At 65.1% G+C, this 17,116-nt stretch overlaps 1 protein-coding gene across 1 annotated transcript; it reads right to left on the bottom strand.

The window, feature by feature from the left end:
• Window positions 1-423: 423 nt before the first annotated feature.
• On the bottom strand, window positions 424-15,343 carry Ncan (neurocan). The gene is made up of 14 exons (XM_042671246.1): window positions 15,265-15,343; window positions 14,224-14,631; window positions 11,835-12,009; window positions 11,627-11,754; window positions 10,793-11,086; window positions 9,930-10,358; window positions 7,871-9,100; window positions 6,044-6,160; window positions 4,870-4,983; window positions 4,420-4,578; window positions 4,222-4,304; window positions 3,601-3,745; window positions 1,359-1,541; window positions 424-610 (listed from the first exon to the last, which is right to left on the bottom strand). The coding sequence occupies exons 1-14, from the start codon at window positions 15,341-15,343 to the stop codon at window positions 465-467; spliced, it is 3,690 nt and encodes a 1,229-aa protein (XP_042527180.1). The 3' UTR covers window positions 424-464.
• Window positions 15,344-17,116: the final 1,773 nt, after the last annotated feature.

The following is a 17,116-nucleotide window of genomic DNA, read 5'->3' as shown; positions in this document are numbered from 1 at the left end:
AAACACATGGGATTCCCATGCCATCTTCCAGTCCAGGGAGAAGCAAAGGCTTCATCCTGGATGGAGGACAGCAAAGTGTTTACTGAGCCTGAATCCCTGCGGTACAAAGTGATCCCTTCGCATGAACCCAAATGCAGACTTAATCAAAGTGTTAGTTTAACCCCAGGGCGTTTGGCCATCAGAGGCAGAGCCAGGAGAGGCCGGGGTCCAGCTGGGCCTCCTCCAGGAACAGAGGCCTCAGGGTCGCGGCCTTGGTGGAGGGGACTTGGCAGACACAAGGCTAAGAAGACCTGGGGGGGGGGGGGGGGAGAGAAGGAAGGAGCTTTTTACAAAGGATCATGAGGGGGGTTGGGGGTGCTGGGGGGCTCGGCCCCTCCCCTGGGGCTCCAGGGCAGGGTGGGGGGGTGGGGGTGGGGGGTGAGGGGGCTGTGCTTCTGGTTCTGCTTCCGTCCTGCCCCTGCTCCTCAGCAGAAATTCCCTCCCTCCTGGTCCCAGTCCTCAGCCGGGTGGAGCCTGTGTTTCCTCCGCTCCTTGTGTGATCTGTGGTGGCGGCGCTGGTGGTGGTGCGGGTGGTGGCGCCGGTGCCGGCGAATCCGGTGTGACCTTCGGGCTGCTGGGAAGGGAGGGGGCAGAGGCAGGGCGGTGAGGAGCCGGGCTGGGGGCGGCGGGGTAAACCGCGAGGCTGCGAGGCTGTGTGAGCAGGCGGGAGCCGGGGAGCATGGGCGCAGGGAGAGGGTGTTGCGGTCTGTCCATCACTCGGGGCCTGTGGCCCCAGCTCCGCGGGGGGGGGGGGGGGGGGGGGGGGCGGCTGAGACGTGGAGACTGCGGCTGGAAGCCAGCCCAGCAGACACATCCAAGGGATTCTGATTTCCAGTTAACCAGGGAAGAAGCTGGAGGTGGAGGTGGCTCAGGTGGTAGAGCACCAGAGCAATGGTCTCCAGTGGAAAAGCCAAGCCAGAGTGGCAAGGCCCTGAGTTCCAGCCCCAGGCCTGGCGCCAACAAACCGGAAGAAGGAAGGGAGGGAGGGAGGGGTGGAGGGCAAAAACATCCTGCCAGGCGCCGGTGGCTCCCGCCTGGCTTCCCAGCTACTCAGGAGGAGGCTGAGATCTGAGGATTGTGGTTCAAAGCCAGCCTGGGCAGGAAAGTCTGTGAGACTCTGATGTCCAATAAACCACTCAGAAAACCGTAAGTGGCGCTGTGGCTCAGGCGGGTAGCGCGCTCGCCTTGAGCTGAAGAGCTGAGGGGCAGCGCCCAGGCCCAGAGTTCAGGCCCCGCGACCGACAAAAAACAACAACAAAAGCAGCGGTCCTCCGCCTTGCCGGGCGGGCGGCGGGCGTTTGGGGGCTGTGGGGACTCACGTCTGACGCAGAGGATGCGCGGCGGGTCCCAGGTGCCCGAGGCCCGGCAGCGGATGGCGTCGGCGCGCTGCTGGGAGAAGCCCTCGTGGCACTGGTAGCGGACGGTGGCGTGGACGCTGTACTTGGCCCTGCGCGCGCCGACCACGGAGGCGTTCTCCAGGACCGGAGGGGGCCCGCACCGCGCTGGGGGCACGGCACGGTCAGGGGCGGCCGGGCGGCGCCCGAGGCCCCTGAGGCCGGGGCGTCGGCTGGCCTTGAACTCAGCTCGCCAGGGCTGGGATCGCGGCGTGGCCGCCCTGCTCCCCTCCTGCCCCCGCCAGGGCTTGAGCTCGGGCCTCACTCCCTCACTGCGCCTTTCCCTTCAAAGCTGGCTGTCTACTCGCGCCTTTGTCTGGCCTTTTGGAAAGGAGAGACAGACTGCAGCCGGGGCTGGCTTTGAGCTCTGACCCCAGACCCTCCTGAGCGGCTAGCACGGCTGCCCGGGTGAGGCTTGCAGTGAGGGCCCGCCTTTCCCCAGGCCAGGCCTCCACCGTCCTTAGTAAGACAGGGCGGCATCTTTCTGCCCAAAGTGGCCCAGATCCCCTTATGTACGGGCCTGGGACGGCAGGCGGGCACCGCCACAGCCAGCTCACGATTGGAGGTGAGGGTCTTGTGACAATTTTTTTGTTCAGTCCTCCTGGCCTCCTCCTCCCATCTGGCTGGGGTGGGGGTGGGGGGTAGGAGGGGACACAGACGGGGGGGGGGGACACAGACGGGGGGACACAGACGGGGGGACACAGACGGGGGAGGGGACACAGACGGGGGGGACACAGACGGGGGAGGGGACACAGACGGGGGAGGGGACACAGACGGGGGAGGGGACACAGACGGGGGAGGGACACAGACGGGGGGACACAGATGGGGGGACACAGACGGGGAGGGACACAGACGGGGGAGGGGACACAGACGGGGGACACAGACGGGGGAGGGGACACAGACGGGGGAGGGGACACAGACGGGGGAGGGACACAGACGGGGGGACACAGATGGGGGGACACAGACGGGGAGGGACACAGACGGGGGGACACAGACGGGGGAGGGGACACAGACGGGGGACACAGACGGGGAGGGACACAGACGGGGGAGGGGACACAGACGGGGGAGGGACACAGACGGGGGGACACAGACGGGGGACACAGACGGGGGAGGGGACACAGACGGAGGAGGGACACAGATGGGGGACACAGACGGGGGAGGGACACAGATGGGGGGACACAGACGGGGGAGGGACACAGATGGGGAGACACAGACGGGGGAGGGACACAGATGGGGGGACACAGACGGGGGAGGGGACACAGACGGGGGAGGGACACAGATGGGGGGACACAGACGGGGAGGGACACAGACGGGGGAGGGGACACAGACGGGGGACACAGACGGGGAGGGACACAGACGGGGGAGGGGACACAGACGGGGGAGGGACACAGACGGGGGGGACACAGACAGGGGACACAGACGGGGGAGGGGACACAGACGGGGGAGGGACACAGATGGGGGACACAGACGGGGGAGGGACACAGATGGGGGGACACAGACGTGGAGGGACACAGACGGGGGAGGGGACACAGACGGGGGACACAGACGGGGAGGGACACAGACGGGGGAGGGGACACAGACGGGGGAGGGACACAGACGGGGGGGACACAGACAGGGGACACAGACGGGGAGGGACACAGACGGGGGAGGGGACACAGACGGGGGAGGGACACAGACGGGGGGGACACAGACAGGGGACACAGACGGGGGAGGGGACACAGACGGGGGAGGGACACAGATGGGGGACACAGACGGGGGAGGGACACAGATGGGGGGACACAGACGGGGGAGGGACACAGATGGGGGGGACACAGACGGGGGAGGGACACAGACGGGGGGGACACAGACAGGGGACACAGACGGGGAGGGACACAGACGGGGGAGGGGACACAGACGGGGGAGGGACACAGACGGGGGGGACACAGACAGGGGACACAGACGGGGGAGGGGACACAGACGGGGGGGACACAGACGGGGGAGGGACACAGATGGGGGGGACACAGACGGGGGAGGGACACAGATGGGGGGGACACAGACGGGGGAGGGACACAGATGGGGGGGACACAGACGGGGGAGGGGACACAGACGGGGGACACAGACGGGGGAGGGGACACAGACGGGGGAGGGACACAGATGGGGGGAGGGACACAGACGGGGAGGGACACACCTGTGCCCTTCTTGCAGACGTAGGGCAGGTTGTAGTTGCAGGGCACGTCACTCCAGTGGCCGCTCTCGTGGGCCACCATCACCACGCAGTCCTCCCCACCCGCGAAGAAATTGTCGGGCTGGTTCTCACGCCAGTTCTCGTATTGCTGCGGGAGGAGGGAGCGGGCGGCATCCGGGAGTCTGGGTCCCGGCCCCGGGCTCCCCCCCATGCACATTCCCCATCCCCGCTGTGGCCCCGCCCAGGCCCAAGCCGGCCCCCCTCCAGCTAGGAGGCCACAGCCTCTCCGAGTGGGCCTCCTGCCTCCTGTGTGACCCCTCCCCCCAAATGGCTACTGAGAGAAAAAAAGGCGACCAGGCCTCCAGACCCGGTGGCTTCTGGGAGGCGCCATAGGAGAGTGGAGGACCGGAGGGGAAGGAGAACCAGACAGGGAACAGAGCGCCGGCAGCGGGCATGGCACGTGCAAAGGCCCAGAGGCAGGGCCCCGGCGAGACCAGGCAAGGAAGAGCAAGCTGGTGTGGATGCACAGATGCAGAAGATGGGCAGGAGAAGCCCTGGGGAAGGAGGCGGGGGCCTCCAGGGCTGCCACACGTGGGTAAACTGAGGCCAGAGTCCGCCACTCACCAGCCCAGTGTTGTCTGTCCACTGGAAGTCCCGCTCCACGATCCTGTCATTGAGTCCGATCCACATGTTTTCCTGCCCGAAGCCTGCAGGCCGGGGTGGGGGGGGGCGGTCAGGGAGGGGCTGGAGCTGGCCACATGGCCGCCACCCCCTCCCCGGGACGCCCTGCGCCAGGACGGCGCGCCCCTCGCTCCTCCCTACTGTTAATGAAGCGGTGCTCCTCGGCCGAGTGCACACTGGTCAGGTGCCCGGCGCGGCGGCGGCAGTCCCGCTCGGCGTCCTCCCAGGCCCGGCGGTGCGCAAAGTATCGGTAGCAGTGGCCCTGGAACTTGTGCCAGCCTCGGTCGCAGCCCTCGGTGTCTGGGGATGGGAGGGGAGAGCGAAGGGGCCGGGCCTGACTGGGGCGGCCGCCATGGCCCGGCTCGGTCCCCGCGCCTCCGCCTCTGCCGCGCGCCCCAGGGAGACCCATCTCCGCGGCGGCCAGCGCTGGGCAGCGGCGGAGCGCGGGCCTGTGATCGCAGCTCCCACCGGGAGGCCGAGAAGCCGGAGCCTCGTCCCCCCGCGGCGGAGCCCCCGCCCCCCGATCAAGGCCGTGAGTTCGAATCCCAGTGCCACCCGCACGGGCTCAGCCGCCGCGGCTGGGGGACCCACCCTTCTCGCACAGGCCGCCCCCGTAGCTGGGCAGGCAGAGGCAGACGAAGCCGGCGACCTCGTCGATGCAGGTGCCCCCGTTCTGGCACGGGCTGCAGGCGCAGTCATCTATGTCTGCGGAGGGAGGGAGGGAGCCAGAGGTCAGCGGAGGGCCCGGGCGCGGCCCCGCCCCGAGCAGAGGCGGAGCCACGACGCTGCCAGCCAGTGAGAGTGCAGCCCTGGGGCGGGGGCGGAGTCAGGACCGCACTAGCCAGTGAGAGTGCAGCCCTGGGGTGGGGGCGGAGTCAGGACCTGGCCAGCCATTGAGTGTGCACCCCCCCGTGGGCAGGGGGCGGAGCCACAACCCTGCCAGCCAGTGAGAGTACAGCCCTAGCAGTGGGGGGCAGAGTCAGGGCCCTGCCAGCCAGTGAGCGTACAGGGGCGGAGTCAGGGCCCTACCAGCCAGTGAGCGTACAGGGGCGGAGTCAGGGCCCTGCCAGCCAGTGAGCGTACAGGGGCGGAGTCAGGGCCCTACCAGCCAGTGAGCGTACAGGGGCGGAGTCAGGGCCCTGCCAGCCAGTGAGCGTACAGGGGCGGAGTCAGGGCCCTGCCAGCCAGTGAGCGTGCACCTCCCGTGGGAGTCAGGATTAGGACCCCCCCCCCAGCCAATGCGAGCGCAGCTCGGAGCTGTGGCACCTTGCACGGTGAGCACGCATTAGCATTCGGAGTGCTCCGTGGATGGAGCTCGGTTCCTCTTTTGAGACTCAGTTTCTCTCTCTTTTTTTCCTTGTTTGAGTCCCGGGGCTTGAACTCAGGGCCTGGGCGCTGTCCCCGGCCCTTCTGCCCAAGGCTAGCGCTCTTCCCCTTGCGCCACAGCCCCGCCCTGGCTTTGTGGCGGCTCCTTAGAGATGAATCTCGGACTCCCCTGCCTCGGGACTGCCATCCTCTGTCCTGGGACCTCAGCCTCCTGAGAAGCTGGAATTACAGGCGGGAGCCACCAGCGCCTGGCTCTGCGCTCTGAGCTATAAAGACCCCGCTACCCTTTCCTATGGAGGCTTTCTCTGCGGCCTTTCCCCACTGAGACGTGGTCTGGGTGTTTTGAAAGCGTCTTTAAACACAAAACAACCACAACAAAATGTGCAGATGAGGGGTGAGGAGGAGAGGTTTTGGGGGCTCCCCATCGCAGGCCACTCACCGATCTCACAGTTCTCCCCCGCGAAGCCCTGCGCGCAGCTGCAGCCGTAGGTGGAGCTGTTGGCGCTGCAGCTTCCGCCGTGCAGACAAGGGTTGTTCTCACAGGGGTCCGTTGGGGCTGGGGGTGAAGAGCGCAGGGCTCAGCTCATGGTTATGAGTTCTGTTGTTGTTGTTGTTGCTGTCAGACCTGGGGTTTGAACTCAGGGCCTGGGCGCTGTCCCTCAGCTCTTCAGCTCAAGGTGAGTGCTCTACCACTTGAGCCACAGCACTACTTCCAGTTTTCTGTGGGCTCCTTGGAGATAAGAGTCTCACAGATTTTCCTGCCTGGGCTGGGTTGGAACCGCCATCCACAGATCTCAGCCTCCTGAGTATCTGAGATGACAGGCGCGAGCCACCGACGCCCAGCTCCTCTGAATTTCAACTGCTTCATACATAAAATGGAGCTACAAGCATTTCACCGCGCCCTGATGGCTGGCGCCTGTCCTCCAGCTACTCAGGAGGCGGAGATCTTAGGATGGCGGTTCCAACCCAGCCCGGGTAGGAAAATCTGTGAGATCCTCATCTCCAACGAGCCAGCCTGTCCCAGCCTGTGCTGCGTGCCCCGTGCATGGCACAGGGGCCTGTGAGGGGAGAGGCACGCATGGGTGTGCTCCGGTGGTGGGGGAGAGGGGGGAGGGGCGAGGAGGGAACGCGTGAGCCCCGCCAGGAGCCCACGCTGCCGACACCTGCCCACGGACTGGCAGTGACTCAGTCGCTCCCCGGTGCCGGGTGTATTTCTGGCATCATTAGCATATCTGTTACCAGCCAGGAGGGGAGGGGAGGGGAGCACTGCATCCCCTCCCCCAGCCCCTCAGCCTCCCTCCCTCCCTCTCTCCTTCCCAGGACTACCCCAGCTGACTCAGCACGAGCTCAAGGCCAGACACATCCCCCACAGCAGAGTCAGCTCCCACCTCCTCCCCCCAGACACCCCGCACCCCATCTCTCCCCCAGTACCAACCCCTCCACGTTGTCTGCTCCCTGCCTCCGGATGCCCACACCGTCAGTGAGGCAGATGCCCTGCTTTTAGCCATCCCGTGTTCTCAAGCCTTCACTTTACCTCCTTCCCTCGCTCCCTGGAGCACTCCGTGCCTCAGTTTCCCTGTCTTAGAATTCTAGGCTCTCACTAGAAGCTGTCCCATAAAGCCATGTTAAGCACTGGATTCTAGCTGAGTACTTTTTTTCATTGTTGTCAGTCAGAGCTTGAACTCCGGGCCTGGGCGCTGTCTCTGCGCTCTTCGGCTCAAGGTGAGCGCTCTACCACTTGAGCCACAGCGCCACTTCTGGTTCACTAGTGGTTCATTAGAGATCAGAGTCTCATGAACTTGAACCTTGATCCTCAGCTCTCAGCCTCCTGAGTAGCTGGAATGACAAGCGTGAGCCATGGTTCCTGGCTGGCTAAGTACTTCAAGCTGAGCACAGGCAGTGAGTGCCCAGTACCCGGTGGGGCCTGGCTGCTCCCCCCCGCCCCCCGCCATCCAGGGATGGGAGAAACAGGGGAGCAAGTTAGCACCGGTGCCAGACAGACAGCTGTGGCTCACAAGTGAAATCCTGCCTGTTGGGGAGGCTGAGCTCTGAGGACTGCAGTTCAAAGCCATCCTGGGGGGAATGTGTGTGAGACTCTTATTTCCAATTAACCAGCAAAAAGCTCGAAGTGGAACTGGGGCTCAGGCAGTAGAACGCCAGTCTACTGGATTCCCAGAGACCTCTGTCTGTCCTCTGGGCTCCCCACTCCCACCACCCCGTCCACACTGGGCCTGCGGAATCGGATGGGGCCAGGAGGGGCGCTCACCTTCCTGTGCGTGGGACCGCGCTCCTGCCGGCTCCTCGCCGCTTGCTGCCTCCTCCCAGAAGCCCTCCAGGCCTGGGCCCCCGGCTGCCAGCTCCAGCTCGGCCTCCGCGCCGGGGGACACAGGCAGCAGGGTGCTGGACGCGCCCCACGGGCCTGCAGACTCCCCAGAGGCCGCGGAGGCAGGCTCGTCCACGGTGGCCGTCCTGGGGGGAGGCGGTGGAGGTCCCAGGGCCCCCCGAGTCAACCCCTGGGCCTCTGTCCCGGGGTGGGGCTGGACGCCGGTGGATGCTGGCGGGGGAGGGTCTGGGACGCTGACCCCGGCCCCCAGGTCCAGCGATGTGGGGGGTGTCTCCGTGTTCGTATCCACGGGGCCCCCCAGCCCCCCCAGCATGTGGGATCCAGGCTCCCATGTCCCCCCAGGTCCAATGGGGTTCGGCGTCACCAGAGACTCTAGGGAACCCCCAGGAGAGTGGCCATACAAAGCCCCCCAAGGGTCCGGGCTGGAGGGGACCCTGGTACCCCCCGAGGGTGTGGACAGGGTGCTGGTGTCCAGCTGGGCTCCAAGCTTGAGTTCCTCACTGCCCTGCAGGCCGGGAGTGCGGTGCTCTGCTGTGGGTGGGACCCCGGCCTCCACATCTGGGGTGTCCTCGGTGGAGATGAGATCCGCTGCGTTCCACGCCATGGAAGGCCTCGGGCCGGCGCTGGGGTGCTCAGCTTGGCCGGGCTGAGTAGAGCCTGGTCCCCCAACTTCGCCCAGGCCCGGCGCGGGTGGATCCGTGCTCTGGTCTTCTGCTTGGTGGTGGCTGCCTGTTGTGGCTGCGGTGCCCCCTCCGTGTCCTGCCGGGTCTGGGGGGGTGGCCGAGGCCGGGGTGGCAGGGGCAGCGCTCGCAGCCTGGCCCTGGCCCTCCACCCCAGTGGCTTCGGCGGCCTCGGAGGGGACGGCTGGAGATGAAGGCTGTGGCCACGCTTGGGGGGCCCGCAGCATGGCTGCCATGGGGAGATCCAGAGGACTGACTGCACCGGACGCCTCCCCCGGAGCTGTGCTGGAGTCCTCCGTGGGGCTGGACACCCAGGTCGTGGGCTCCGAGGGCCACCAGGACAGGCTGGGGGTGGCCGGCTCAGCCATGGGGGCCTCAGCTCCATCCAGGTTCAGGTCCGGGCTCTTGCTGGGGGTTGGAATGCTGGAGGGGGTGGAGCTCAAGGGCCAAGGCCTCTTCCCAGCAGGGGGACCTGCAACACCAAGATGATTATCCAGCCGGAGTGGTCACACACGTGTGTAATCCCGGCTACTAGAGACACAGGGTCAGGGGCATTGAAGTTTAAGGTCAGTCTGGCTGGGCTCCAGTGTCTCACACCTGTAATCCCAGCTACTCAGGAGGCTGAGGTCTGAGGATCACGGTTCAAAGCCAGCTGGGGCAGGAAAGGCCCTGAGACTCTCATCTCCAATAAACGACCAGAAAACCGGAAGTGGTGCTGTGGCTCACATGACAGAGCGCCAGCCCTGAGCTGAAGCGCTGAGGGACAGCGCACAGACACAGAGTTCAATACCCACGACTGACAAGAAAAAAGAATGATGACCAGGTGTGGCTACACACACGTGTAATCCAGCTACTAAAGAGACAGAGGTCAGGTCATAAGGATTGAAGTTAAGGTCAGTCCTGAGACCTCATCTTCACCACTAGCCGGGCAGTGACGGTGTGCACCTGTAGTCCGAGCTACTTGGTTTGTTTTTTTGGGTCCGGTCGTGGGGCCTGAACTCTGGGCCTGGGCGCTGTCCCTCAGCTCTTCAGCTCAAGGCGAGCGCTCTACCCCTTGAGCCACAGCGCCACTTCCGGCTTTTTTCTTTTTGCTTATGTGGTGCTGAGGAATCGAACCCAGGGCCTCAGGCATGCAAGGCAAGCACTCTACCACTGAGCCAACTTCCTAGCCCCATGTCCCAGCTACTTGGAAAGGGGATCCCAGTGGCGTCTCGGAGGGGCTGGGGGAGGCCATGGTGGCAGCCGGGCCTCCCGCTCCGGGCCTCGCCCTCCCCGTGGCCCCAGACGCGGGGCACACGCACCTGCCGCAGGCACCTCCACCTCATTGGTCAGAACGGCCCAGGGCCTCGGGCTCGGGGCTCCAGCCTCGGCCTCCGTGGGAGGCTCCACGCGGTTCCCGGCGCCCTCGGGGGCGCGGGGCTGGGCCGCGGCCTGGGGGTCCCCGCCAGGCTCCTGCTGCTGGAAGTGGCGCCCGTTCAGCCCCGGGAAGCGCCCCCGCCGCCTCTCCGTGGGCGCAGCCCCCGTGGGGCCCCGTCCGCGGGGCCGCGGGGCGCGCGTGGGGGCCGCGGCCGGGGGCTCCTCCTCCCCGCTGGACTCGGGGGCCGCCCCCTCCGCCGCGCGCCAGCCGGGCTCCGGCTCGCGGGCCGGGGGCCCCTCGGCCGACGGGATGTCGCCTTCGTCTCCAGAGGACGGGGCGTCCGGGTCCCCGAGCGCCGGCGTGGGGTGATGAGCTGCGGGGGAAGCGGAGGCGCTGGGGCGGGAAGCGCGGCCGCGGCCGCCCCGCGCCCCAGCAGGCGGCCTTGGCGCTGTCCCGGCCCCTCAGGGCCAAAGCCCCCGGGCGAGGCTTCGGGGGCTCCGGGCCCTCGGGGCCGCGGGAAACGCAGCTCCGGGCCTCTGTCCTTCCCCCCGCAGCTCGGGGGCGTGGCCACACCCATGGAGCCACGCCTCCGGGCCTCACGTCGGGGCGTAGCTTTGCGTCTCTAAGACCAGGGCGTGGCCTCCACCAGCCAGCGACCTGCTGTGGGCGTGGCCTTCTATAGAGGGGCTGGAAGTTCCCACGAGGTCCCCCCGCCCCCGGATGTGGGCGTGGTCTGCAAGAAGCCTAGCGCGTGGGGGCGTGTTTGGGGGGACGCCCTTTCTGGGGGCGTGGTCTCCGCGAGCGCACCTCGGAAGCAGTAGGCGTCGAAGCGGGCAGAGGGCGCGGGGAAGCCGGTGCGGTTGGCGAAGCGGTAGACGGTGCGCACGCCCGGGGCGGGGCCCCCGCAGCGCCGGCGCGGCGTCTGGATCGGGTAGCGCACGCTGCCGTCGGCCAGCCAGCCCGGGTCGCACTGGTCCAGGCCCTCGTGCCAGGCCAGGTGCAGCTGTCCCACCGAGGCCAGCACGGCGCCCTGGCGGCGGCACTGGGCCCGGGCGCCTGCCAGGGTCAGGCGGCGGGCGGGGCCCACGTAAAAGACCTCGCCTGCGGGGAGAGGGGCCGGGGAGCGGTCAGGGGGCCTCCACAGAGCCCGGGATGGAAGTCCCATCCCACAGGCCCCGGCAAAGGGGGGTCAGACAGAGAGACAGGCAGACAGGAAGTCAGACAGGCAGGCAGACAGATGGGAAGTTAGACAAACAGACAGACAGGCAGACAAACAGGCAGACAAAGAGAAGCTGACAGTCAGAGGGAGGCAGACAGACAGGCGGACGGACAGGCAGGCAGACAGGCAGTCAGACAAGTAGACAGACAGACAGACAAGCAGACAGGCGGACAGACAAAGAGGTAGGCAGACAGGAGACAGAGAAGCAGAGAGACAGTCAGACAGACAGGCAGACAGACAGACAGACAGGCAGGCAGACAACTAGGGAGGGCGGAGCGCTCAGGGCTGCGGTGCTCCGGGTCTCAGCTGCAGGCTCAGGGGAGCCGCATGGGGATTTGGGGCGAGATGGGGGCCGGGGCCGGTGGCAGAGCCTCGGGGATCCCGCTCCCGCCCCCCGATTCCCCGCCCCCCGCCCCGCTCACCCCCCAGCTCCCGGGCGAAGCAGTAGACGTCGTAGAGCTCCTGCGGGTCGCGCTTCCCGTAGCTGCGGACCCCGGGAAGGCTGCTGCGGTCACCGTAGCACCCAGGGCGCGACTGGGTGATGGGGTACCTGCCGCACACGGGGGGGTCCGGTGACAGGGCGCCCCGCGCACTCTCCGCCACCCCCGCCCGCCCGGGCCCGCCCCTCACCGCACGCTGCCGTCCGAGAGCCAGCCCGCGTCGCAGTTGTCGAAGCCGTCCTCGAAGGCGGCCTGCAGGTGCCGCGGGGCGGCCAGGGCGGCCGAGCCCAGGCGGCAGGCCTCGCGCGCCGCCTCGAAGCTCAGCGCGTAGCGGCCTCGCGCGGCCCGGTAGTGGAACACCACACCTGCGGGGCGGGACGGGGCTCAGGCCCGGCCCCCGCGGGCCCCGCCCTCGACCGGCCCCGCCCCGAGGCCCCGCCCCCGAGGCCCCGCCCCCGAGGCCCCGCCCCCTAGCGGTCCCGCCCAGCCCGATACCCTGCCCCGCCGGGCCACGTCCCTGCCAGATGCCACGCCTGCGCCCAGCCACGCAGCAGGCCCAGCCCCGTCCTCACCCCCACCCCGCCCTGACACCCTGATCGCCCACAAACCCCCAGAAAACCAGAAGTGGTGCTGTGGGTCAAGTGGTAGAGCGCCAGCCTGGAGCAAAAATGTCCAAGAACGGCGCACTGGGCCCGAGTTCCAGCCCCAGGCCCCGCACACGTGCAGTAACACAAAAGCCACAGCAGGGTGTCTGCTGGCCGGGTTCCACGGGGGAGCCCGACCTCCCAAGGGACGCGCGGCCCAAGCCAGGCAGCTGCCTGGCACCCCAGTCCAACCGTCACATGGCGTGTGCACCCCAGAATCGTGGACAAGTCTTATGTAAATTCAGAACTAAAAATGGGCTGGCGGCCGGGCTCGCCCGTCCGCACCTGCCTTCCAAGTGTGAGACAACACAGGATTGCTAAAAAAAAAAAATTAAAATTAGAAATAAGAAGGAAGGGAAAAAAGGCTGAGAACGAGTCGGGCATGATGGCTGTGCGGGTGAGCTCAGTTATCAGGAGGCTGAGGCCGGAAGATGGAGATTTCCAGGCCTCTCCGGGCTGCACAGTAAGTCTGGTCCATCAACCCGGGCCACAGTGGCTCACAGCTGTAATCCTCGCCACTCAGGACGCTGAGATCTGAGAATGCGGCTTGAAGCCAGCTTGGGCAGAACAGTCCAGGAGACTCTTATCTCCAATTCAAACGAATCAAAAGCGGGTTATGAGACAAAGGGCAGAGTTCTAGCCTTGAGCTCGAAAGCTCAGGGATGGCGCCCGGGCCTGAGTTCAACCCTCCAGCGCAAATCAAAACAAGAGAACATTCATTGCATGATGAGAAATTATTGTGCTCTGACTTTACAGCAGACCTTGTTCTAGACTTTGCTGTAGTCATTTTTTTCTTCCCTAATCAGGAAGAAAAATAAACTCCACTGGAGATTTCAACAGAAAAAAATTTAATAAAGGGATTGGTTAAGCAGATATTTTAGAATTGTTATTTGCTCTATATTTTTAATCAACTGGCTTTTTTGAAATAGCCTCAGTGTTTTTCTTTTATTGAAACAGGGATTTATGCGTAGCCCAGGCTGGCCTCAGATTCTCAGTTCTCCTACCTCAATCTACAGAGATGGCCACCGGGCTCAGTTGCCCCCATTTCTAGTTTCAAAATATTTTAAAGGCCCTGAGTTCAAATTCTAGTATAATTTTTTTTTAAGTCTCAAGCAAAAACAGGATTTAGAGACAGACCTTGGTTAAAAAATTCGTGTTAAGGGGCTGGGAATGTGGCATACTGGCAGAGTGCCTAGCATGCATGAGGCCCTGTGTTTGATTCCTTAGTACCACATAAACAAAAAAATTAAATTAAAAAGGTGTTAAACACAGGCTAGCACCTAGGAGACATCCCTCATCAGAATTTAAATGAATTGCCTGTAGCTTAGCCTGCGTCCCACCCTTCCCGACCCCAGTCCCACTCCATGCCTTAACTCCTCCCACAAAGTGGGTGGGGTTACGGTTGAACCACACCTCTCCTGGCTCCAGCTCCTCCCACCGGGTGGGTGGAGCCTAGACTGTGCCAAAGGCTTCCTGACTTCAGGCCCTCCTATTGAGTGGGCAGGCCCAAGATTCAGCTCCTCCCTCTGAGTGGGTGGAGTTCAGGGCACGCCCCGCACCTATCCATCTGAGCTCCTCTCATTGATTGGGTGGAGTCTGGTTATGCCACGCCCCTCCCGACTCCTCTCCTCCCACCGAGTGGGTGGGGACAGGGCATGTCCCACCCACAAGCAGCTCCTCCCTCCGATTGGGTGGAGTTAGGATATCCCCGCCCAGCCTCCAAATCAGCTCTTGGTCTCCATTGAGTGAAATTCACATATTCCCGGCCTCATAACCGGCTCTTGCTCCCCATTGGTCGGAGCACCAATCTCCCCCGCGCTGCTCCATAATCCTCCCTCGAGTTGGGCGGAGCTCAGATGCGCCCCGCCCGGGCCCAGCCGTGGGCTGGGGCTCCGCACCTCCCCCTCCGCCGCGGCCTCCCGGCGCCCCACTGACCGGTCACCTCCAGCGGCACCAGGTCCTGCTCGTCGTCGATGCCCCGCACCACCTGGCATCGGTAGAGCCCGGAGTCGCTGGCCCGCAGCGGGCCCAGCAGCAGCGTGGCGTTGGTCCGGTGCCCGGGGTAAGCGGGCAGCGACACGCGGCCCTGCCAGCCCTTGGCCACGCGCACCACGTTGTCCTTGGCCACCAGGATGGGCGCGTCCTGGCGCTGGCCCGACGCCGTGCGCACCTTGGTCCACTTGATGCGGGGCGCGTCCCGGGCGGCGCCGGGCCGCGGCTGCAGCGTGAAGAGGCAGGGCAGGGCGGCCAGCTCGGCCAGCGCGGCCCGCAGCGGCCCGGGCCCGGCCTTGCGCATGCGCAGCCCCTTCTCCGGGCCGGCGGAGGCCGGCGCGCCCGGGGTGCCTGGCGGGGAGGACAGGGACAGGGCCCGGCTCAGGCGGGGCCCAGGCCGGGGGTGGGGGAGGCAAGGGGTCCCATCCCTTCTGGGCTCTGCCACCCCCCCCCCCCCGTTCAAAATGGAGATGGCTGAGTCTCATCTACCGGGAGCATTGGGGAAACTGAGGCTCAGACAGATAGCTGCCCTTGCTTAAGGCCCAGCAAGTAGGGAGAGCAAAACCGGGAGGGATTTCTGAAGTCTGAGTCGGGGGGGGGGGGGGGGGGGGAGGGCTTTGGGGAGAAGCCTGCATGCCTTTCCTCCCCCTGCTACTCCCAGGCAGACATCACTAATCCATCCCTGCACGCGCGTGTTGTTCCTCTCTCTGTCTTCTCTTCCCCTTTTCTTTTTCAGTTCATTTCAGCAGCAGCAACAGTGAGAGGCGGGACTAAAAATAACCTCTCAGGTGTCTTGTTCTCTTTAGGCTGTTCAAAGACCTTTTTCATCTATTCTTGTGTTATTCTGTTCTACACACCAAGCCAGCCTGACGACCAGCAGGAAGAGGCTCGGGGATTAAAAAATGTCCTGACTTGTTAGTCCCTCAGACCCCAACTGTGCCTGGCTCTCCCGGCTCTCCCCGCCTCTCCCGCCTGCCAACTCACCCTGGTCTCCAGCCACCAGCAGCAGCAGCAGCAGAGGCAGGAGCAGGAGCCCGGAGGCCCAGACAGAGGAGGCTCCCATCCTGTAGGGTGGCCAGAGGGGGGAGGGGGGAAGGAGTCACAGCACCGTCCAGCCATGGAAGGACCAAATCCAGAGAAGCCAGTGGCCCACAGAGAGAGCATCCCAGGGGGCTGAGGCAGTATTCAAACCCATGTCCACCTGACCCCACCATCTAAACACTGAAACCACGTGGCCAGGGGCCAGGAGTCAGGCCTGGGAATGGCCTGCTGTATGATCTTGTGTGAGTAGCTTAATATTTCTGTGCCTTTTTTTGGGGGGGGGGTGTCAGTCATGGGACTTGAACTCTGGGCTTGGGCACTGTCCCTAAGCCCTTTAGCTCAAGGCGAGCGCTCTACCATTGAGCCACAGCACCACTTCCCATTTCCTGGTGGTTTATTGGAGATAAGAGTCTCACGGATTTTCTTGCCTGGGCTGGCTTTGAACTTTGATCCTCAGATCTCAGCCTCCTGAGTAGCTAGGATGACAGGTGTGAGCCACCAGCGCCCAGCTCTCTGTGCCTTTTTGTTTGCTTATGTGTTTCTCAATTTTTTCTTTTCAGTACTGGGGTTTGAACTCAGGACAAATGTGCTTCCATTTGAACCATGCCCCCAAGTCCTGTGCCTGTGCTCTCTTTGTAGGTCAGCTAAGGATAAAACCAGAGAGTGGGAAGTGTGTGTGTGTGTGTGTGTGTGTGTGTGTGTGTGTGTGTGTGCGCGCGCACGCGCGCTTGCGTGTGTGTGTGTGTGTGTGTGAGGCTTGGAACCCATCAGCTGTGGAAGACTGGGTGCTGGAGGGCGCAGGCTGGTACTGGCTCTCCTGGGTAGGGAGGGAGGGAGGAAGGGAGGGAGGGTCTCCCTTCCAGACAGAGGCCAGCCTCCACACAGCCTCCCACAGCTGTCTTTGGCTTTTTCTCTTTCTTGAGTGATACATTCCCGCTCAGCTCCAGCATTTGGTCATGACCTCGCCGCTATTCTTGGTTCCTGAGGTTTTTAAGGTCAGCTGAGCCCAGCCCGCCCTGTCCTCCCGGACTCCAAGCTGCCCGCCCTGTCCTCCCGGACTCCAAGCTGCCCGCCCTGTCCTCCCGGACTCCAAGCTGCCCGCCCTGTCCTCCCGGACTCCAAGCTGCCCGGTCTGTGGAGGCTGTGGCCCGCGGGCTTAAAGTGGACGGTGACTGAGGGCCCCCTGCGAGCGGTGTCCACCCGCGTCTGGGAACACAGCGGGGACCTCCTGTCCTCCTAGCGGCCGTATCTCCTGGGCGGGCAGCCCCGACCCAGACCCACGGCTCAGAGGGGGGAGCAGACAGGAGCCAGCGCGGTTGAACCAGGCGGCAGACGGGTGGTCTGCGGGGTGTGGACGAGCCCTCCCTCCCCTGCCCACGCTGGCGGGCCGAGGCGGGCCGCGGCGGGGTGTGGACGAGCCCTCCCTCCCCTGCCCACGCTGGCGGGCCGCGGCGGGGTGTGGACGAGCCCTCCTGCCGCTGTCCCTGGTGCTGAAGCCTGGGCGGACTCACTGGGAGTCTCAGGGCACCGCGGCGCCGAGCCCCGCGGGCCCCGGGCCGGGTCCCCAGCCGCCCACTCGGGAGCCCCTGCCAGCGGGGCCCCCGGCTCTCGGGATTTCTGCGAATTGTGCCAGTGGCTGGGCGAAGGCAGACAGCACCGTCCGTCCGTCCGTCTGACACACGCACACCCCGCCCGACCCGCCTGGCTCTAAGCCCTGCCCCACTCCATCCACGCTCGCTCTGCGACCCTGGACCACAGCTGTGTCGCTGGCCCTGCCTCAGTTTCCCCTCTGAGA

The sequence above is a fragment of the Dipodomys spectabilis genome, unplaced genomic scaffold, assembly GCF_019054845.1.
Source record: "Dipodomys spectabilis isolate Male_0828 unplaced genomic scaffold, ASM1905484v1 ptg000609l, whole genome shotgun sequence".
NCBI classification, from domain to species: domain Eukaryota; kingdom Metazoa; phylum Chordata; class Mammalia; order Rodentia; family Heteromyidae; genus Dipodomys; species Dipodomys spectabilis.
Note: the sequence above shows the minus strand (reverse complement) of the source record. Positions and strands in the feature narration are given on the sequence as shown.